This window comes from Daphnia pulex, chromosome 5, assembly GCF_021134715.1.
Source record: "Daphnia pulex isolate KAP4 chromosome 5, ASM2113471v1".
Classification (NCBI taxonomy): Eukaryota; Metazoa; Arthropoda; class Branchiopoda; order Diplostraca; family Daphniidae; genus Daphnia; species Daphnia pulex.
Genome location: NC_060021.1, coordinates 11,548,657 through 11,569,658, shown reverse-complemented (window position 1 = coordinate 11,569,658; position 21,002 = coordinate 11,548,657). Strand labels below are relative to the sequence as shown.

Genomic DNA, 21,002 nt, shown 5'->3' with positions numbered 1-21,002 from the left:
TCCCTTCTTGCACTCTTTAGTTTATTTTAGATTTTTTTTAAATGATTAGAAATTTTTAAAAATGATTAAGAAATTATTAGACCAGTTAAAGTAATCAAACGTTTAATTGACAACGCTGAAGTGCAGACGAAAAGACTGTCGGCTGGCTCGAAGTCTTATTCTTATTTAGAGCTAAAGTCTTAGAGCGTTAGTCGTGTTCAATGTCGGTTGTCTTTTTTTACTCGTTGAATTAGAAATTAAATTACCTGTTATACGTTAGTTGTTAGTTGTTACTGGTACTTTTTTCCCTGAAATTTTACTCATGTAAATGGAAATTCCCACTTCTATTCTGTAAGGTTATTAAATGTGAGTTTTTTGTGTGGTGAATTCACAGATAACATTTATACTTGGCAATTCCATCTGATCATGTGGCATGAAACTGCTGTACCTTTTCCCAAAATGTTGTCTCTTGCTGCACGTACCAGATGAACGTTTCGTTTCGTCACATGCAGAAATTCTTCAGAAAAGTATAAGTATGTTCAACTTTTTAACCCTAAGGTTACATTTAGTTGTTGGATGACTTTGCTTCTGATCGTAATTGAGTTTTTATTTTTCTATTTACAGCCTGAGACCTGAGCTTCTTCATTGAAGTCTGGATTTGTTGCAGCCAGCTGGTGGAACTTGGTGTTCCTCTTGCAGTTTGCTACCAGTACCGATTGTAGCTTTCGTCACATGCAGAAACACTTCATGTCCACTCCCCCTCAATTATTCAAAATGGTGGCCATCTGACATGTTGATTCCTGTAGAGGTGTGATTGTGATGAACAATTCTCATTCTCAGCTTTTTGGTAATTTCATTAATTTGTTTAATTTGTCATGATTAGACTTATTAGCATTTTTATTTAGAGAGAAGCTTATCAGGTTATTGCATGTTGCTCTTTTGACCAACTTGAAAAATATCTTAAGAATGGATGTAAAGCCAGTTTTCTGTATGTTAGAAACTCGAGGAATGATAAGTAAAATTTCAAATTTGCTCGTATCCGTGGTTAAAACAGTAAAATGTAAAAAATGAAATCCTCCAAACCCCAGATAGTGCTTTTCTTCGTGCGGGGGACGAAATTCCGCCATTTCCCATTTGTTTCCGAGACACTGACTGATAATGTATTACGAACTTCCGGCGTCCTTTTACCTTTTCAGTCATGTTAATCAAAAGGTAATTCCAGTTTGTATTTTCTTATGTTTAATGAATGTTTAATATTTAATTGTGGGTTTACAGGTATAGCCTATAGCATCAACTTGGCCAAATAATCCGATAACGTGGGCTAAAACTACTGTACATGCTTTCGAACTGTTACCTGTACGTCTCATCCCATGTAGCAAAGTAATTTTTTTTTACAATTTCCCTGTAATAATGCAAAATATTTGTTTAGTGTCTTTTATATATATTTAGGAAGGAGATCCCTCTGTTTAACTGATGGAGGATTTGAGAACATGCAGAATGTGAACTACACTTTCATGCTCATGGTTTTGTTGCAGTCAGCTGGTGAAAGGTGTGGTAAAGTCAAGTTGAGCTGCGGCACAAATAAATCAAAATTGAGTTGTCACTACAATTTGAACTTGTAGTAAGCCCATTTACATATGGGCCTCTACACATTCCTCTTCGTGTAACCAAATCGCAATCATGGGTAAATATTCAGATTTTACATGAAGTATCGTATCAATTCCACATATTTTCAAATTTTTTAAATCTAGTTATAGTTGAAAAATACACCAATGACAAGCGTTGCATCATTTTCAAGCAGGTACAATTGCCGCACGGCTCGAGTTGAAAGGTGAATCACGAGAAGGCAAAACTTATTGAGCGAGAGAAATGTCGATAGAAGGCAGTCAAATGAGCATCTCCGACATGACAACTTCCAGTTCGCAATTATTGGCAAATATTCTTTCTTTTTGTATTTAGTTATGTATCAATCCCATTTGTCTCTTTTTTGTTAGTATGCCAGTTATTATTGATTATTAATGTGGAAATTAATTGCTCGGTTAACCATAGCGTCGTGCTGCTGTTGGGTGTTGTATCGTTGATGACTGGGTCGACCACTGGTGCACCGATCTTCTTGGTATGGCGGATACCAAACCGCAACGCCGCCGGCTTACTACCCAAAAGCAACTCACGCTACGACCAGTTACTGCGCCGAGACCCTTAAGTACTACACCACTAAGGTACTGGTGTATTATACCACAACTTAACTGCCCCCAGCTACTACACTGACGCCCCGAAGTATTACTCTGCCCCGAGCTACACCAACAATGTACTGGGGTACTACACGAATACGTATGCTGCCCCAACCTACTACACCGAGGCTCCCAAGTACTACTCTGTCCTCAGCTACTTATTACACCGATGGCTAAAGTAGTACTACTCTGTTCCCAGCTACTACAACTAGGCTCCGGCTGATTTCTAAACCAAAACGGTTGCAAACTACACCAAAGTGCTCAAGAACTACTCTGTCCCGATCTACACAGCCACTACTTGCGGCAACAGGCGGTCAAGTATTGCGCAGCCCTACACAGAAGCTGCCTTTTCGTACTACGAAGAAATACTACACTGATGCTCCAGTTTGCTACACGCAACCTATGCTACACCAAGGTACAACACCGAAGCTCCCAAGTACTACATCAAAGAAATCGCACATTACACAAGTCAATCACGTCCACCGCCCCAGTTTACTTCACCGAGGAACCCAAGTATTACTCTGCTCCAAGCTACTACCAAACTGAGCTCAGAAGTACTACACCAGCAAGGTTCCTGAGTGTTACACCACTACTTACGCTGCTACGACCTACACACCGAAGTTCCATAGTATTCCTATGCCCCGAGTTACTACACTACTAGAGCACCAACAAATTACAACACAATCTTTCTTCTTCGGTAATTTTTGTTTTCATCCAGCATTTCCATTGATGCTAAATATAATTAATGATTTCACTTCATTTTTATTATAGTTTACTGTTCTGATGGTTGCTGTCCAATGAGGTTTGATATTGCAGCATATGCTGGTGAAACATTTATGTGCATCAAATTTAATTTTAGCTGTGACTTGGTTCTGGTATTGTGTTTTGAAAGTTGCAATTTGTATTTGGTTCAATTGGCATTTTGTATATTTTATTCGGATGTTAAGATTTTAGAAGAAAGAAAAACAAACATGGGGAATTTGATGCCATACAAAAAATAAACAAATCTTTGCAATTAGGAAAGGAAGGAGGAGGAAATTGGGGTAGTGAAGTAATCATTTGAATATATCAAATGAAATTATATTATTTAATTTATTGTGAAATTTTCATATTGTTGAGTAGTAATGTAATAAATATGAAAAATATAATTGTTCCGTCACAATAATCCTTATCTCTAATAAATCAATCTTACATTTTTCTAAAACAGTACTTGAATAAATGATACTCACCATAACCACTTGAGTGCTGGCACTTGTCTTCAAAATAAATAAAAGCAAAACATTGGATCTGGAGAATGTAGCCATATTTTAGAGATTATCTATGACTTGAATGCAGATTGTTAATTTGAAATGTTATACATTAGATGCCACAGTAATGATTTTTTAATCCTGGACAAAAGAAGTACCTTGCAAATACAAACTATTTAGTTTATGAAGACATAGCTTGCATTATTGGATTGTTCCGTTTGTTCTCTGTTTTCACAAGCACTGAGGCTGCACCTAGGTCAACTTTAGCTGAAATCTTCTGAAAAATTGAGCCAAGAACACAATAAGAATCATTAGCTAAATTTTGTGTTATTTAAAATTGGTTAAACTTAACTTGAAATCCTAATCTGAATTTGTTGTTATTTTTTAAAGTAACTTATGATGTGTAGTTGTGTACTGTGTAGCTTAGGAGCAGACGAAATTTCCCCAAAGAAATCTTGGGGGGCTTTTCGGGGCTTTTAGCCCAGACAACCTCTCACATTCCAATGCTGCTCTCCAATTATCAATGGTCATCGTAACCTACAGAAAAAAAGAGATTGATCACAAGTAAGACAAAGTGCAGAATTACAGGAATAAAGCTAAAGGGGTGACAGGTGATTATTTAGATGTCCAGTTCCTAGAGTGAGAATCAAATGAGCCAATTACATAATGTTGTTGTCAGATATGGTAGTGTGGAGTGGAGTGCCTTGTAGTATGCTGCGGTGAATAGAAAAGCATTCTGAATAACTGACAGGTTTACCTAACCAACTGGGTGTTTTTCCTTTCAGCAATTCACTGACTAAACACTGATGCCCAGGTGCTGAAATGACTGGAATCACTTGCAGACAAGGCACATGAACCAATGTCACTGCATTGTCTTCAGAGTAGAAGTTGGACTGGTAAATTTGTGTGTCTATAGCTCTGGTGTGGTTGTTGAAGTGTGTAAAAGTTGGACTGGCGTCCATCACCACCTTGGGATTTCGTCTGTTGTGTGTGGTGGCTTCGGCTTGTTGGTGAAATTTGGCAAGGAGAACGTTACGTGAGTATCAAAGTTATTTGTTACCTTTTTAGTCAGTTCTTTCAATTGAGTGTCAACGAGCTAGAGCGGACATTGTTTTCATGTTTACTTTTAAACGTTTCTTCTTTCTGACACTAGACGGCATAGACTTTGATAATTGTTTACCTGTCAGAATCAGTTTAGTTACGTTTACTTTGCACATCTCTGTAGAGATTTCTCAATGCTACTTCAAAAAAATTTTTGGTGGTAACTGTCAGTTTCTGTTTCAGCAACAAAGCTCACTTGTTAGATTTTTCAAAATGGGTTTTTTTTTTCTACTTCCGGTTTTCTCTTTTCAGTCAGTAGTTCAGTAAATATTCATTCGACGAACAAAATAACCACAGATTCGTGATCCTCGTAAAATTTGTGGTAAAGTTCATGTTTTCTTTTGTACGTTTTCGTACTTCCGGTTTTGAAAATTTTCCTGAACGTATAGTTCAGGAAAATTCTCGATTTTGGCCAAAATCTGGATTTCGTTTAAATCACATCTAATCGACCCCAAATTTCACGTAGATCACGAATATTTGGTTTATTTTGTCGGCAGCTCAGTGGTTGAGGCGCTATCGCTTACTTCCGGTATACTTCCGGAAATTTTGCATAACACTAGCAAGTGAGCTTTGTTCTCTGCACAATTCTAAAGACTCTATGGCCAGTTTAAGCACACAGAAATAGTCTTTTTGATTACTTTTGTGACTTTTGTGACTATCTAAAGCCGGTCAGTTTTGGATGTGTCTAATAGATGGCGTGAAAGAATATTGTGTTGATATGTGCAGTTATGGCAGCTCGTTGTCAACAGTTCAGCTAAAGCTATTTTCTTCAAAAATTACCAATGAATTCGTTGGTAAATTGGATATATTTTGTGTGCAATTTGTTGGGCATGTGTTCTTTTCTGTATATGTGTTTAATAACCTTCATATTTCTCATTAATTTCCAGGAGAAAATGTGAAAGGGACATGCAGCCTACTGTCAACTATTCTGTTGTAAATCCTGGCATCCTACTGAATGTGTCATCCAAATGACAGAGGTAACAACCAACACTAGCTTATAATCAAGTATTGCTGAAATATATATTGTTCTCATCCTTTATTAGGATTCATCATAATTATCGACTGATTCTATTGGACTTGCTAGATCACCAACCCCAGCATGGACCAATCTCTCATTCCATCTTCTAAACCTTGGATAACTGATTGGTAGTTTAGTGTGTAAGTTTACTTGTCATGTCACCAAACTTTCTTTGTTGCAGTCTAATATGTATTTAAAGTATTGATCTGCACTGGCGTCTATATAATAGCACATTGATGACACAAATTATAAACAAGGTGACTTTATTTTATATTTTTTATTTACAGGTTCTTGGGTTTCTAATTTTGCATGACAGACTTTATGAGAAGTCACGTCTTTGAAGAAAAAGGACAATGAGTATGCAGTCAACAAGGTCCTTTGTTTGGTAACCCGTTTGCTGCTACCACCCCTTTTTACTTCCTTAAACAGGCCCTCTTGATTTGAGGTATTGCTTTCTGTCGCTAAAATCTAATTTAAAATTATTGCCATCCTAATAAATGTTCATTCTGCCAACAGGGTAACTCCTTCGCTACTTATCATGGTTTCTCTTAACCATTGGCCAGGTAATCTCCCTGGCTGCATTCACTTAAGGCAGTGTCTCCCCTTGTCTTTATTGACTGTGTGTGCAAGTTTCAAAAGCAGTTTATCACCCAAATGAGACAAAAGGAGTTTGTTAGGTTTGTTTTATTTGGGTATAAATTGCTTATAGATCAACATTTGTCTTGAACCGGACGCTTTGTTTATTAAATTTCAATCATTTTGGCTGAATTGATCCAATTAACTTGATTAATGAAATAAAGTTTAATTCAATTAACTTAATTAAATAACATTTGATTAAAAAAAATTTAGTTAATTTATTAAAAATGCAAATTGATTTTATTATTATGATATTAGAATATATATTTATTATTTGATTAAGTTATTAAACAATTCAATTTCATAAAATTGGTTTTTTTTATTTATTTCAACATTCCACACATAATTGTGAAAAAAACATCAAAAATACATTTCAACGCACTACGAAATGTTGCAAGTTGACTTCAACATCCCAAGAATTATTTAAAAAATATGGGGTGAGGGAAATATCAAAACACAAATTTTAACCCAGCATCAGTTAGCAACAAGCCATATTAGAAAGCAAAATAGCTTAAGGTTACTACAATCACATGTTATAGGGCTATAATATTGTTATCGACACGTTGCACTGGCACAGTAAGTAGATAACACCAACATCAGCTTCTTCAAGAAAACTCCAACATAACACCTTCGGGATCAGCTACTTCAAAGATTCCAGCACAATCCAGGATAGGAACAGCTTGAACAGGAGTCGGACTGCGAAACGACTGCACATTTCCTCCAAGACATATTAGAATAAACAGGGATATTATATTAGATAGACAGGAAAACCATGAATTTAACATTTAACTTTTCCTTAATAAATTAGACAAGGGTCTGCTTGTAAGTCAAGGTAGCAACACTAATTTCCTACATCAGTTTGGAGTTAATCTTTTGACAGAACATTTCAATAAAAAACTAGACACTTTGCAAGTCACGAATAATATTTCAGTCAAATTACCATTTCCTTTTCTTGCAGCTTTGCTTCCAGTCTTACTTCTCCACTTTTTGATAACAAAAACTACATGCAGCAGATTGAAAATCACATTGTCACCGAGTCCTGTAGTGAAAAAGAAAAATCATTAATTAACATATAAACTTGTATCAGCTGTAAAAATAATGGGATGGAAGACGAAAGAAAAGTCACGTCCTGTTAAGTTTAAAAATTAATCGAATCCGAGCAGTTCTGATCAGTTACAACACAATATCACAACCAAATTACCATTTCAAGATGTCTTCATTGATATTTAACTTTTGACACCAGCATTATCGACTGGTTCATTAACCTTCAGCTCAACTCGACTTGAACTCCCTCTTACCAGCTGCCTGCAACAAAACCACCTGCATGACAACAAAGAAGGTCAGTCTTTGTCTTTTTCTCAAATTCATTAATGAATAATATAAAAAAAGAATCTCTTACCCAAAAATAAACTGCACACCAAAGAGTAACAGAAAAATTAGCTGATACATCTAACTGACAATGGAAACCTACAGAGCAAAAGAACATCAATTAACAGAATGACACTTCAAAATGTGAAAAAATTCCAATGAAATATTCCAAAGCAAAACAAAAATTTCAAGTTTCAACTTCAGACAACATATATAAAATGAATGATTCAAACACTTAATAGTTAAAGCAATAAAAATATTTCATACCAACACCACAGATGGCATGCAGCACTTCCCCACACCATTCACCAGTTGGCTCTATGTCGACTTTCAACCACCATGAAAAAGCTCAGTCTTACCAAACCATTAATCCTACATGAAAAAAAAACCTTAATTATTATCGTAGATCAAGGTACTATGTAACAATTCAATTATCTACTTAATTCCTATCACTTAACCCCAATCAGAGAAAAAACAATCTACTGGGATAACACTCTGTGACCAGGACAGAAATGTATCATAGGCATGACCGATTGACAAATGTGTATCTGTATTCTTCTAAATCTTCTTTCTGTTAATTGTCTGTACAGTCAGAAACCCTAATGAACTGAAAACTAAGTTACCTTTGAGATATTTGTGAAGAATTTTGAAGTTGACCGCACGAACAATGTAACTGACAGTTTCCCTAGAAGACGGCGTCAGGCTCAGTAGCATAAGATTGCCATATTGCCAACTTGTTGCGGCACTTAATCCCTGAAAAAAAAAACTCTAAAGCCAACATGACAACAAAACAATTATCTTTTCCCTTAAATTAAAATAATTCTTTTCCCATTTTAAGCAAGTCTGCACAATCACCTTTTTAACGCATTTCTCCTGGAAAATCACTGCACACCAAACAGCCACAACAAACCAGCTCACCATGGAAACCTATATTTTCAAAGTAAAACAAAAAATGCAAGTTTAATTTTATCTTGCAATTGTAAAATAAATGGTTCAAATACTTGACAGATAAGGCGATCATACACTTAAGATTTCCATAATTTAACTAGAGAAAAATATAAAGAAGATGGCCTAATATCAATCACAATTTCATTTAAGCTTTTAAAGAATCAAGGGAATTTAAATTTCTGTTCTGATTAGTCAAACAATTGACAAATCTACCAACTGATTAAAACCTTTTCATAAAAGCTGTCTTATTTATAAGCAGGATTGCCCTAGTAATTGCCATGTCATTAGAATCAAGAACTAAATGTTTAACTTCAGTACATTCTTAACTGAAAACAAGCAAAGGTAGCACACATAATTTGGAAAAAATTAAAGCAAAAATGCTAACATTTGTTTTATCTCACTGGTACTTACATTATTACTTCTTCATTTTAGATTTCCTATTTCCATCACGGTGTTGTCTTGCAATGTAGTAGAGACCCTCTTAGAGAACCTTCATCAAACGGCAACGATCACGTACACGTAACGCAATAAAGAACTAAGAAGCTTTTAAACTCCACCAGACTGTTGATAAAAAAATAAAAACTTAGTTTCAGAAATAAAGTAATAGAATTCTAATTTAGAAACAAAGCCATCAGATTTCAAAGTTAATGAAAATTATTGCTTTTACTATTCTAAAGTACTAAATGTGCCGAAACGTGCAACATAAACCGAGACGACATTTTGGAGAAAATGAACAGCAGACCTCAGAACCGGAGAAATAACCATTAAAGAATCATTAGAAATTAAACCATTGGATTATTAAAGAAAAATTACCATTAGCAAATAACCATTCAAGTTTAAGTTACAAACCATTTCCCTGTGAGTTCACTACACAAAATATTTAAATTTAATAACCTTAAGGAATAAAGGCAGGAATTATTACCATGTCAAGAGAGAAGGTTGCCTGCAATGGCCAAGCTTAACGTACTCGGGACAGCGTCTCCATTCTCCACGTCCAAAAAGACGATGATAAGGCTCAGCAGCAGTTGATCATCCATCTCAAGGCATCTCTAAACTGAACACCAGACAACACCATTAACAGTTCATAAACTGAACAAGGAAATCTACCTTACAAAAAGAAATTAATAAACCAATGATATTTTCAAATATTAAAAGAAAAACAAGGGAAAGTTCTACTTGATAAAAATTTCTCATCTCTTCAAAAACTGACTTTTTTTTCATAAGATCTTATTTAGAAGCAGAAAGTACTTGTCAAATCTATATCAAGAGTTCAATGTACAACCTTAGTTAATTATAGGCAAACACATGTGGCACAAATGAGTAGACTTAAATTTATGCAAAATGCTAACCCACAACACAAGCTGATCAAGATTTTTTCACAAAAAGCTCTCATTTAGAAGCATAAAGTACTCGACAATATAAATCAAGAGTTTTATGTACTACCCAGGTTAATTCTAATCAAAGAACAAGCATATGTAGCACACTTATGTAGACTTAAATTCAAGCAAAATTCTAACCCTGTAGTTGTGTTTAATTACTAACTTACAAAAAACTTTTCACAGAAACCGCTTCTGTTAAGTTTTTTGTTGCATGGAAAACCGAAATAGGATGTCACTTGTCTTCCGACATCAAGAACAAAATGCTAAAATGGTACTTGATTGCCTTCTCGATTTAGCTTACAAATACTTAATTACCTTTTCAAATTTCCTCTTTTCATCTTATTTGTCTTGCAAAATAGTAGACTCTCTTCATGACGAGGCAGCGACCACGTGCACGTAATGCAATGAAGAAGCTCACACCACTGACACCAGACTGTAAATAGAAAAATTTAAACTCAATTACCATCAGAAACAAAGTTTTAAACATGTAACCCGTAAATTAATTACACGGAACACACACAATTTAAATTCAGTAACCTTAATGAAAATTAAAAAGGAATTACCATTGAAAAATGTGAGGAAAGAAAGAGAAAGTGCCCCGCCATAAGCCAATGGCTAAGGTAACCTCCTCGGACGGCGTCTTGAAGAAAAAGAAATATGAAATGGAATGTCGACAATGTCGTCTAGAATTTGATGACCCCCCCCCCTCCCTACCAATACAGGGCTGAATAATTCAATCCCTAAACACACTGAAATATTTAGCCACCTAGTGACAGCCCTTAGCATCCACGCACCACGGAGGCCTAGACGCCCTAGAGTCGGACGGAAAATATAATGTTGGGTTCTTTTCGTCGTCACACAAATATTTATACACTTATTAATATTAAGGAATTTAGAAACCGAAAGTAGATTAAGAATATCAGTAGATTCAATATGAGAATAAAAATGAACTATGCAGGCACTAGAATCATTAAAGAAACTTATATTTTTAAAAATGTCGTTGAATTTATTCGAAAAACACAATAAAATTACGAAGAAACAAAGAAAGCAGCATCACAAGAACTTTCGACATGTGACTAGAAAATAATGCGATGTTAGCGATATCTGACTACACGAAAGTGTTCGTTTTTTCCATTTCCTTTTACACGCTACTAATAAAAGTGCGCTTTTTGTGTCTATTAAACGTAACGCATTGTATTACTCGAGATAATGCAAAAAGAAAGTAAATTTAAAAAAAAAAACTACATATGGGGTTACGCCCAAACAACATGATATATCCCATATATACGACCCAACAGCGATCACGAAGGTTTAGCACACCTGTCACGAGAGGACGGACATTCGACTCCATTTTCTATTTGTAAAGGGCGGTAAAGGGTTTCGTGAGATGTGGGGCTTTAATTGTACACAAAGTTTATTTTCAAAATGGGACTATTTCTATATTACACAATACTTAGGAGTGGAACATGAATCGAGTAACCATCGACAGCGTTGCCAACGCCCAAAGCAATGCGGAAGAATGGTAGGAATGCGAAGTGTTCAAATAATTTGCTTCGCTTTTGTAACAAGGAGTTTTCTTGATCATTGAATCTATTAAGCCTTCAACAACGTTGGCTGGTGTCGGGTCGGAACACGTTTTCAAACCGTTGATTACACATGCCTTCATTTTGGTTTCCAACCTGTCAGTCGTTAAGTAAATAGATATCAGTGACTATTTAGATAAGATAACTTACTAGACGAAAACCGATAGCACATTAGTCCAAACAGCTTTTCTTTTTGTCTTTTCTTTTTATAATTACCCGCAGTTAGTGTCGTCAAACATTGAGGTGTTGGTTGTTTGTATACTCTTTATTGCATTTTCTAATTCAGGAAGACTTCCATTGAGACACGTCGCGATGTGGTCAATATTTGACAAAAAGCAGTCAGTTCCGTTTTCAGACATAAAAACTGTAAATAAAATATGCGGTTATTACTCTATCCATATTTTAAATTTCACCGGAAAACAATACTTGCTATCCGCTCCCCTCCTTTATAGCACATGAAATCTACAGCTGCACTAATGGCTTCATCGAAGATTTCAAGATCCCGATCGGCTTGATCTGAAAGACAAACTTGCATAGCCAATATAACTGGTTCTCTACATTTTTTTATCGCTGAGATTTGACTGTAAAATAAAATATTTTTATCACACGTGAACTTCACATGGCAGTTAGTTTTCTTTTAGAAAAAGAAAATTATAACTCACTCGCAATATTTTGCAAAAACCTCATCAAGGATTCCCTTGGGAGACGCCTCTTTAATCTCCTCAGTTATGTTGTGAATATTGATTTTTGAAGATATACAATCGGTCAATACCGTCACTGATTCCTGTTGTTAAATATAATATTATTCAATTATTTTGTTATTTATCTGAATGCAAGAATAGTGAGATAGACTAACACGAATATCTTCGATGGCTTCGCTCCCATTAACCCTTTCACACTCGTCCATCCACTGCTTTGAGTACGAGTCCAGGTTGAAATCATGCTGAGCTTTTTCTAATTCACCAGCCCAGTTATGGGTATCTGCATAAGGAACAAATTATTAAAAAATTTCCAAAGAGATGCAAACGTCTTAGCGACAAGGTCGAAAAAACAAATTAATTGTTTTATTAGTGCTTTATGCTATTATCAAGTGTCGTTCTATGTGGTGTGTTAGGAAATGATGTATAGAGCTCAAATTTATTCAAGGAAAGAGGTGCATCCAAATGAAAGCTATAAAAAGGGTTCAACGATTTTTGATTTATTTCCGTAGCAACATCAATATTTGGTTGATGAAATCAGAAGTTTATGTATACTTCCATCGACTTGTATCGTGCATGGAAATAGTATTCCTGTATACGTTATAACCAAAAAAGGAAACGCAATACTAGGTTAAGTAATTATACACCTGCTGTAAATCAAACCCGTCCACTCTGGTAGTCTCACGCAAACCTTGGAAGCATCTATTTCTATTCCGGATTTTTCCCTGACTCATACTCTCCTTGAGCTAAATGTCAACCAAAATGTTAACTACTATACAAGCTTGAACTATAAATGCTAACAGGATATGTTTGTGTATGAACAAGCACACAAACAAAGTGTACTCAGCAATACTGTCATTTCTTTTTTTTTTAATTAATTCTTCGGACATTGTAATGTAATAAAACAAAAAGAAGTGCAAAAGAGTTACAGACTGATTTTTAAAACATCAATTCAGAGAAGCTCATGCCTTTGTTTGCAGGATTCCAAATTTCAAATACACAAATGGCTGCCATTGATCAACTTTCTCCTAATTCAATTATTTCATGAAAAATTCAAAGTCATGCTCAGTTGTGGTAGTAATTAATAGAATTGTGTGCACAAATCACACTCAACATTTTATCGAGCTAAAGAGCAAGCTTACAAAATTACATCATGTTTCTTAGGCAAAAGAATATTGACACTTACCCTTAACAGATGGTATAACACAGTTAACTTGACCAATTACCAAAACGAAGGTCAAAAACAATGAATAATTCATCTCGAAATGGTGTGTACTTTTGTACACAATACTTTGGGTCAATGTGTTTGGAGTTTGAACAACAACTGGCCTAATACAGGTAGCTTAAATTTTTTACTGTCACTGTCTTAAACAAACAATCTTGGAGCTACAATCTCTCCTATCCGGGCAAACGACGCCCTACTACCAAATCATAGTGGTTTGTCATTCTATTTTGTTGTTTTCGCCTTTCACTTTCACTTGACTTGATCAGGGAGGAAGCCACCTATGGACGATTGTTGTATTTGAACATCACAATCCAATCGATTTTCTTCGTGATCTTTTGAACGGCGATTCACGCAATCAGCAACGAATTCAGTAAAAGGGTTCAAACAGGACCATTCATAAAAAGTGATCACGAAATGTTTGCGATCCAATTTAACCCGTTCCAAGCAAGAATAAAATCAAACAATTTTTAATTAATTAGAAGTTATTTTGGTTTCTCAGCATTTTATGGGTATTTGGAATTTTGGATAGGGAAAAGCTACGCTTATGTAGCTATGTATTGCATTACATTCATGATTACAATTACAACGTTTATTTTTTTTCTTTCTTTTCATTTATTTACAGATAGCTAAAGGCCGGTTGGGGGGAGGAATTGCCAGTGCAGTTCCCAAGCGGATTTTTTTCGAACTAAGAAAAGTCTACCAAGATGGCGGTATTGCCATCTCCGACTTTAGTAAGAAATATTATTATTTATTTCATTAAGTATTTTAGAAAATCGTGAAAGTGGTATTTAAAAAGCTGTGAGATAGTGTAGATTTTCGTATTATAAAAATTTTTCCGGCGCACGCCATGTTTTTTTTTGTGAAATAATGCGTCTTTACAGTGCTCAACTTTTTTGACACATTGATATATTTTCAAAGAATCTAACAACTTGAAAATATTCTTTGATGTTTCAGGTCGCTGGACAGAATTATGCAATCTTCGAGGCTTGGTATCGGCATGTAAGTAACACTTATTTTGTTACCTCCACAGAAACTTTAATCTGATCCCCGTTGCTGGTTTGGTGTTTATAGGTGGATCCCAAAAACCTTGGAAGTATTGGTGCACTTGATGCTGCTAATTTTCTAAAGAAATCTGGATTACATACTTCTGTGCTAGGAAAGGTATTTTTTTTTCAAATGTTTACATTAGTGATTTTTTTTTTTTTTTTTAAGTTTATATTATTAACTTCTAGATTTGGGATCTGTCTGATCCTCAAGGCAAAGGATATCTTGATCAAAGTGGATTTTTTACTGCATTGAAACTAGTAGCCCTGGCACAGAATGGAATTGAAATTAGTATGAGCAACATATCAAGAGAAACCACGCCACCAGAAATGGTAAATGCTCATTAATGGTTTCTGGGTGTTATGCAAGATTACTTTCAATCCCACACTAGTGTCATTCGTGATTTTACGTAAAACTTAATTTTCAGGGTGAACAGCCACCAGCTGTTATACAAAATGCAGTGACTACTACTTCACAGGGATCCTTTTCATCTTTGACTTCCCCAACAGGAAATCAGCCCAAAACTTTTAATTGGGTTGTCACTGCCACAGATAGAGCAAAATATGATGCACTTTTTGATTCCTTAAGTCCTGTTGGTGGCAAATTACCTGGAAACAAGGTTTATTATGATGGTAATGTGCCGCACTCAGTGTATAATTGTGGTATATTATGATTTAAAGGTGAAAGAAGTGTTGGTTAACTCGACCTTACCACTCGAAAGCCTAGGGAAAATTTGGGACCTATCTGACATGGACCATGACGGAGCGCTAGACCGGAATGAGTTCATTGTGGTAAGATAAAAATTTATTGTGAATTACTTTACCCATATCTTTAATCTTTCCGCCTCAAACTTTGTAATGTTTAAATTATTTTAGGCAATGCATTTGGTTTACAAAGTCTTGGATAATTACCCATTGCCGGTAAGTTTACCATCTGAATTACTCTCAACCGTGCAAGAGTCTACTCTTCGACGTGGGTCGTCTCTTGCGGGGTCGGTAAGCGTCCTGCCTCCAGCAGTTTCATCTCCGGAAAACGTTAAAGTATTGAAAATAATACTGTAATAGCTTGTTAATCGATTCTAATGGTTAGGGTTTTTTCTCTTTTAAATACAGGATATTGCGTCTAATGGCCATGCAGTAACCTGGGTTGTCAGTGAAGCAGAAAAAACCAAATATGGAGCTTTATTTCTGCAAGCAGATATGGATCGCGACGGTTACGTATCCGGCTTGGAAATCAAAGACGTTTTCTTGCAATCACGTCTACCGCAACCGATTTTAGCTCATATATGGTAGACTTCACATTACTTTTGAATCTCAACGAACCCCATTAATTGTTGCTGTTGAAACGATCTAGGGGGTTGTGTGATGTTGGGCAGACAGGTAAATTGAATAGCGAGCAATTTGCCCTTTCAATGTGGCTTATCCAGCAAAAGGTTCAAGGAAGAGAATTACCAACTGTGCTAACTCCTGAAATGATGCCGCCTTCTCTCCGTGCGAAAGACACCAATGTTGAGGAGCTGACTCATTCTGCCGAACTTGAGCAAATCGCCAAAGAAATTGAGAGTCTTATTCGGGAGAAGCGTCAACTGGAAACAGATGTGGCACAAAAGGAGGCAGACATCCGAATCAAGAATGGTGAAGTTCGTAATCTCCAGAGCGAACTCGACACTTTGTCGGCTACTTTGAAGCAGTTGGAAGTTCAAAAGAAGGAAGCACAAAAAAGACTGGACGACTTAGATGCACAGGTTTTATTCTTATTCCACTTTTTGTTTGACCCCTCTTTCTTTGTTTTTGCTTTTATTTTTTTGTATGCTCACATAATAGCTGACTTGGGATTGTTTGAAGTGTGCCAACGTATTATTTCCATTGGCTTTCACAATTTTCCTTAGTTGTTTACGTTCCGTTTTATTTTTGGTTTATGTTTTTAATTTGGCATGTCATCGGTAGCGCTCAGCTTTGGAGCAAGATTTACAAGGAGTAGAGCGACAAATTGAAGAGCATGAAAAGCAGGTTAGAACACTTGATTTTGCAAGGCAATTTCTTCTGTTACTTGGTTCACTTACTGCTTGTACCCGATTATCTAATTTTTCAAACATTTCCCTAATCGAATTTCACTCATGACTAAGTAACTATTGACCTGCCTTTTAGGTTCGTACATTCCGGACCCAAGCAGAGGAGCAAGAGAACACGCTTCGAACACAGGAGGCAGAAGTTGCGGCTAAGAAACAGGAACTTAATAATTTACGCAGTGAAGAACTGCGCATGGAGCAACAGATGCAAGCGGCCAGCCTCCAACTCGACAAGCTCCAGAATACACTGCAAGATACTCACTTGCAAATTAGTCAAATTAAAGGTTTACTTGGCGGAAATCTTTTAATACTTTGTCCAGTAAAGTATAAAATTTTTGGTTTTGGTTTTTCAGCTCGCATGACGGTGTTGCAGGAACATCAACATCAGATTGACGAGGCCTTGGTGGCCTATGACGAAGCCTTAGAAACGGGAGATCCCTCTCGATTGGGCGATAACGTTCTTCGCCCTATTGCCTCAGTAGCTTCCGATTCCGATATCTTACTCTCGCCAAACTCTGACCGCAACAAAGTGAACGGGGGAACGTCGCATTTTAACGTAATTGAACTTTGGTTCAGTTTTGTCCAGTAAAGATCATAATATCTTTTTTTTTTTTATTCGAAATTTTTATAGGATGGAGCGTTCGGTAGTGATCCATTTTCTAGTCTGAATGGTCAGAATCGTGGGTTTTCTGACTCATCTAATGGGGACCCTTTCAAGGAATCGGACTTTTTCAAAAAGGCGGCGCAGCCAACTTCGTCTGTTGATCCTTTTGGCGCCAAAGACCCATTCGCCTCAGCCTTTGGAGCTCCTGCAAAACCAACGGTACGTGTTTCTATGAATCGTTAGAAAGTATTTGAATCCTGACTAGTTTGTAAAACGCGTAATGCATTTTGAATTTTTCAGAATGATCCATTCGCTTCCGCGTTTGGTCAAGCAAAAAGCGAACCATTTGACGCCTTCGGTCGTAGCAAATCGGTGAGTAATTAGAATCAGACTAATTGCGGCGGAACTCGAGCGCTAATTGATTATCAATTTTTGGTCATTGCAGCCAAACGTGGGTGCTGATCCGTTCGGTAGCGACCCATTTAACGCACCTAATTCTCCCTTACCTGCCGGTCGAGTGGAAAGCCCGACTCCGGCCTTGCCTCCCAAGAAGTCGAAACAACCACCTCCACGTCCAGCTCCACCGAAAGCTGTTTCTAGTGGTGTGAAAGGTCCCCAGCGCCCGGCTCCTCCCATCGGCGCCACAAAATCACCTGATCCTTTTGCACCATTGAGCGATCCGTTTACTTCGGCTGGTGCGTCTAAGGATCCTTTTGGTGGATCGGGTTTTGCTGATTTTGCAAGTTTTGAATCTAAGGTACGTCTCCGATTGATTTGATGTTTTTTTTTTTGTTTCGCAATTTTCTATGTGTAGTTTATTTTATTGGTAATCCAGAGAGCATGATTAACTTGTACTACGGTTGATTTTTCTTCGTTTCAACTGTGATTCATTTATACCATTCCTTCTTTATATATAAAGCTAAACTCCATTATTTTTATTTTACGTGACATGTGTACGTGTTTTCTCTTGTTCTAGAACAATCTTTTTTTAGTTAGGCGATTGGCAGCCTGCTGGGTCGTGATTTATTTTATTTCGTCTTCGTTTAGATTTGACTCGGTTCATTTGGGTTCTCGTTTCCGTTTCCCGTGTTCGATAAACATGTAAAAAAAAATCACAATTTGGAATTTGATTTCAGAATGATTCCAGTCCATCGGATCCGTAAAGTCAACTAAACTTTCTTGCCTTCTTCTTTCTTTTTCTGTTTTTTTTACGCAGCCATGAGTCAACTCTAAGGCATTTTCCACTGGTCTGAAATCTGACCTTTCGAGCGTTTAGAATTAATATTTTTACTGTCTTCTATACATCTACCTGATATTATTTTAGTTTAGTTTTGTATTTCGAAATTTTTCTGTTGTAATTTATTTTAAGTTTTTTTTTTCTGTTTTCCCTGCTTCCCTTCCCTGCTTTGGTTTGTGTTTAATTGCCTTAGTTTTCTGGCTCTTCAACTGGCGAGAGCTTTGATGCATGGGGAAGCACCAGCACTAGCAGCACAAAACCCACCAGCGAGTCACAACAGCACCGGTATGCCGAGCTAGAATTCACTGAAGATCCCTTCAAAGATGTCGGATTTGGCGATCCGTTTGCCTCAAACACAGACGATCCCTTCGCCGTTCCCACCATCACCAATAACGGAATAAAGATCAAGAAGGATCCGGACAGTTTTGATCCGTTTTCCGCAGACAAGGATCCGTTTGCCTCTTCCACATCTCCTTCTAAATCCACGATAGAATTCGACAGTCCGTTCGGTAGTTCGGCATGGAACGGGCGGCCAGATCCGTTCGCTGCTGCCACAGCTGCTGACAACAATAACAAGTCTCCCTCTAGTTGGGGCAACGATTTCAAGTTTTCCTCTCCCACCTCTAGTGGTCCCACTAAAAGTCCAACATCGATTGGCTCGAGCTCGTTAAAGAGCCGATCGTCTTCCTCATCGTCACCGATGAAAAGTAGCAAAGTGTCTGCATCTGAACCATTGCCCAAGTTGAGCGAAGACGCCCAAATCGCTTGGGTGGCTGCTGAGAGTGTCCGATCGGAGCAGGAAAGGCGAAGGAAAGCGGAGATGCAGGAAATAGCCGATCTGGAAATGGCGATCGCTCTCAGCAAATCTGAAATGAACAGTCGGTCACCACCGTCTTCAGACAGATTAATTTGACCCGTTTGAAAGCTGGCCACATCTCTTTCTTCTTCCTTTCTATTCCACCACACCCTGTTTTTCCTTCTTTATATGTAATCTACGTGACCTTCACAGTTTTTTCACGCTCCTGTTTACGGTACTTCCCTTGTTTTCAAAGGCTAAATATTCAAATGAGCTTTCCTTTGGCCTCTGATGTAACAAAATTCAAAAATTACCAAAAGAATCCAGCAATACTTTGACCGCAAAAGGTAATGCATTGACCTATGTACGAGAGTGAATGGTTAGCCGAAAAAATTTATTTCCTTTGGTGTTCAATCTCCTTTATTCCATCACCCCCTTATTGGTCATATCCCCAAACTATTTATAACGGCAACTGGAGGGCAAGACTGCTGTGTACATTTTACTCGCACTTTTGTATCCTTGCATGTTGCCTTTCTTAGACTTACTTCCCACAATAGTAATAAGGAAAAAAAAAGTGTCGCTCCAATCGCTGACGAATGGGAGAAAGGCGAGAAAGTAGTAGTCGGTGTGCAAAGTGTTGGTAGTTGTGACAACAGGAGTGTGCCATAGTTCGCCCGTCAGTCCCTCGGAAAAAAATTTTTCTTCTTTTGTTCTTACATCTTATCTCTTAATAGTACAATATGGTCCCATCCACCATCACCAAACAGATCTGTCTGAAGAATGAAGAAATAAAAAAGTGTTATTTCGATGCCGTAGTTGTTTTGCTCTTGGAACGTTATTTTTGCCGTAGCCTGATCTTTTTCTTTATTTCAACCTCTCCACTGCTACCCATTTCTCCCCGTTTTCTTTTTTTTTTCTTTTCTGTAATTTGATTGTTTCGGTATGATGCCCAGTGGCCACACGAGAGTTACTTTTTCCCACAAGTCAATTTTTTAAAAATGAAAGTAGCTCTAAGAGATGTACCAGTATGTTTGTTAGTTATCTCTTTTTCTTCTTTTTTTTTTTGTGAATGTCCTTGCGTGAACACGATTGTTAATTTGCCTCAAGAGTCCGTGTTTTCTCTCTCTCCCCCCCCCCATCCAAAAAAACCAAAATGTCTCTCTATCTGTCTCTTTTCTCTCCTCGATGTAGTAACATTATCAACTTTCATCATGTACTTGTGTACCTCCTTCTTCGACCGTTTCTCTCACCTACCTGAAGATGGTTACTCAACACGGACGTCTCCCATAGCGACGAAGGGCAAAAAGAACAACAGAAAAAAACATTTAGATGAATACAGTCTTGGCCGCATCCAGTATCATTCGGCGGGTATCAACGAGTTGTATAAGAGCAAAACCGACACGATGTGTACATTCCAATTTCTTAGCTTTGAACACGCCATCCTTATTATTCTGCCCTTCTTTTTTCCTATTTCGTGTTATGCTGCTCAGTAATACGCCACCTAGTTTTTTTTTCTCTCCTTGTGTTCGTTTATCATTTTTCTGTATCAAATTTTTGTTCCTCTTTTTTTTTTTCGTTTCGTTATCGTCGGGGTAGGCCAGTCGTGTCGTTACGCAAAGATCATGGTCTCACCCTGTCGTGTGTATAACTCGTGTGCTAGACTGATAAAGATTGGTTCTGTCTATCCTCTCAATGTGTAGAACAGTACACGTCACTTTGGTACATGTCAACCGGTCAATATCCTATCACATCATTGGGATTTACGTATTCCGAATTTAAAAAAAAAAAAATCAAGTTATTTAAGCACATTGACGTCAGTCAGGGAAGAGATGCACGCGTA

General features: G+C 37.1%; 2 protein-coding genes and 4 long non-coding RNA genes across 32 annotated transcripts; 4 read left to right on the top strand and 2 right to left on the bottom strand.

Moving 5' to 3' along the window:
* Nucleotides 1–609: 609 nt before the first annotated feature.
* Nucleotides 610–3,375, top strand: LOC124193764. 14 transcript variants are annotated; one of them, XR_006874471.1, is made up of 8 exons: nucleotides 610–826; nucleotides 885–994; nucleotides 1,068–1,191; nucleotides 1,255–1,359; nucleotides 1,429–1,528; nucleotides 1,602–1,663; nucleotides 1,781–2,907; nucleotides 2,982–3,375. It is a non-coding gene; the product is annotated as an uncharacterized LOC124193764 (long non-coding RNA). The 14 variants fall into 14 exon arrangements; XR_006874468.1 differs by having other exon boundaries at nucleotides 1,778–2,907; XR_006874465.1 differs by having other exon boundaries at nucleotides 1,429–1,663; nucleotides 1,778–2,182; nucleotides 2,236–2,907.
* Nucleotides 3,376–5,270: 1,895 nt separating this feature from the next.
* On the top strand, nucleotides 5,271–5,651 carry LOC124193757. Its single transcript, XR_006874447.1, has 3 exons — nucleotides 5,271–5,352; nucleotides 5,446–5,535; nucleotides 5,602–5,651. It is a non-coding gene; the product is annotated as an uncharacterized LOC124193757 (long non-coding RNA).
* A 13-nt stretch (nucleotides 5,652–5,664) lies between these two features.
* On the top strand, nucleotides 5,665–6,276 carry LOC124193756. 2 transcript variants are annotated; one of them, XR_006874445.1, is made up of 3 exons: nucleotides 5,665–5,704; nucleotides 5,864–6,021; nucleotides 6,093–6,276. It is a non-coding gene; the product is annotated as an uncharacterized LOC124193756 (long non-coding RNA). The 2 variants fall into 2 exon arrangements; XR_006874446.1 differs by having other exon boundaries at nucleotides 5,676–5,716.
* Nucleotides 6,277–7,060: 784 nt separating this feature from the next.
* On the bottom strand, nucleotides 7,061–10,557 carry LOC124193763. Of its 8 annotated transcripts, XR_006874461.1 has the most exons (13): nucleotides 10,471–10,546; nucleotides 10,223–10,340; nucleotides 9,451–9,635; nucleotides 9,342–9,395; nucleotides 8,940–9,089; nucleotides 8,582–8,625; nucleotides 8,436–8,507; nucleotides 8,204–8,333; nucleotides 7,848–7,952; nucleotides 7,612–7,679; nucleotides 7,414–7,532; nucleotides 7,153–7,251; nucleotides 7,061–7,082 (listed from the first exon to the last, which is right to left on the bottom strand). It is a non-coding gene; the product is annotated as an uncharacterized LOC124193763 (long non-coding RNA). The 8 variants fall into 8 exon arrangements; XR_006874458.1 differs by lacking the exon at nucleotides 9,342–9,395 and having other exon boundaries at nucleotides 7,062–7,082; nucleotides 8,204–8,348; XR_006874457.1 differs by lacking the exon at nucleotides 9,342–9,395 and having other exon boundaries at nucleotides 7,062–7,082.
* A 746-nt stretch (nucleotides 10,558–11,303) lies between these two features.
* Nucleotides 11,304–13,694, bottom strand: LOC124194985 (27 kDa glycoprotein-like). Its single transcript, XM_046589413.1, has 6 exons — nucleotides 13,375–13,694; nucleotides 12,347–12,471; nucleotides 12,153–12,274; nucleotides 11,917–12,071; nucleotides 11,707–11,854; nucleotides 11,304–11,586 (listed from the first exon to the last, which is right to left on the bottom strand). Exons 1-6 carry the CDS (start codon nucleotides 13,445–13,447, stop codon nucleotides 11,361–11,363), a joined length of 849 nt encoding a protein of 282 aa, XP_046445369.1. The 5' UTR covers nucleotides 13,448–13,694; the 3' UTR covers nucleotides 11,304–11,360.
* Nucleotides 13,695–13,827: 133 nt separating this feature from the next.
* LOC124194984 (epidermal growth factor receptor substrate 15-like 1) lies at nucleotides 13,828–20,892 on the top strand. Of its 6 annotated transcripts, XM_046589407.1 has the most exons (17): nucleotides 13,828–13,922; nucleotides 14,036–14,144; nucleotides 14,368–14,412; nucleotides 14,485–14,574; nucleotides 14,646–14,789; nucleotides 14,885–15,076; nucleotides 15,138–15,248; nucleotides 15,333–15,497; nucleotides 15,570–15,745; nucleotides 15,811–16,201; nucleotides 16,404–16,466; nucleotides 16,605–16,809; nucleotides 16,879–17,081; nucleotides 17,157–17,348; nucleotides 17,430–17,501; nucleotides 17,575–17,886; nucleotides 18,560–20,892. In XM_046589407.1, exons 2-17 carry the CDS (start codon nucleotides 14,118–14,120, stop codon nucleotides 19,277–19,279), a joined length of 3,108 nt encoding a protein of 1,035 aa, XP_046445363.1. In that variant the 5' UTR covers nucleotides 13,828–13,922; nucleotides 14,036–14,117; the 3' UTR covers nucleotides 19,280–20,892. The 6 variants fall into 6 exon arrangements, with proteins under 6 accessions (XP_046445363.1, XP_046445365.1, XP_046445366.1 ...); XM_046589409.1 differs by lacking the exon at nucleotides 13,828–13,922 and having other exon boundaries at nucleotides 18,266–19,970; XM_046589410.1 differs by lacking the exons at nucleotides 13,828–13,922; nucleotides 18,560–20,892 and adding an exon at nucleotides 18,346–18,535.
* The last annotated feature ends 110 nt before the right edge of the window (nucleotides 20,893–21,002 follow it).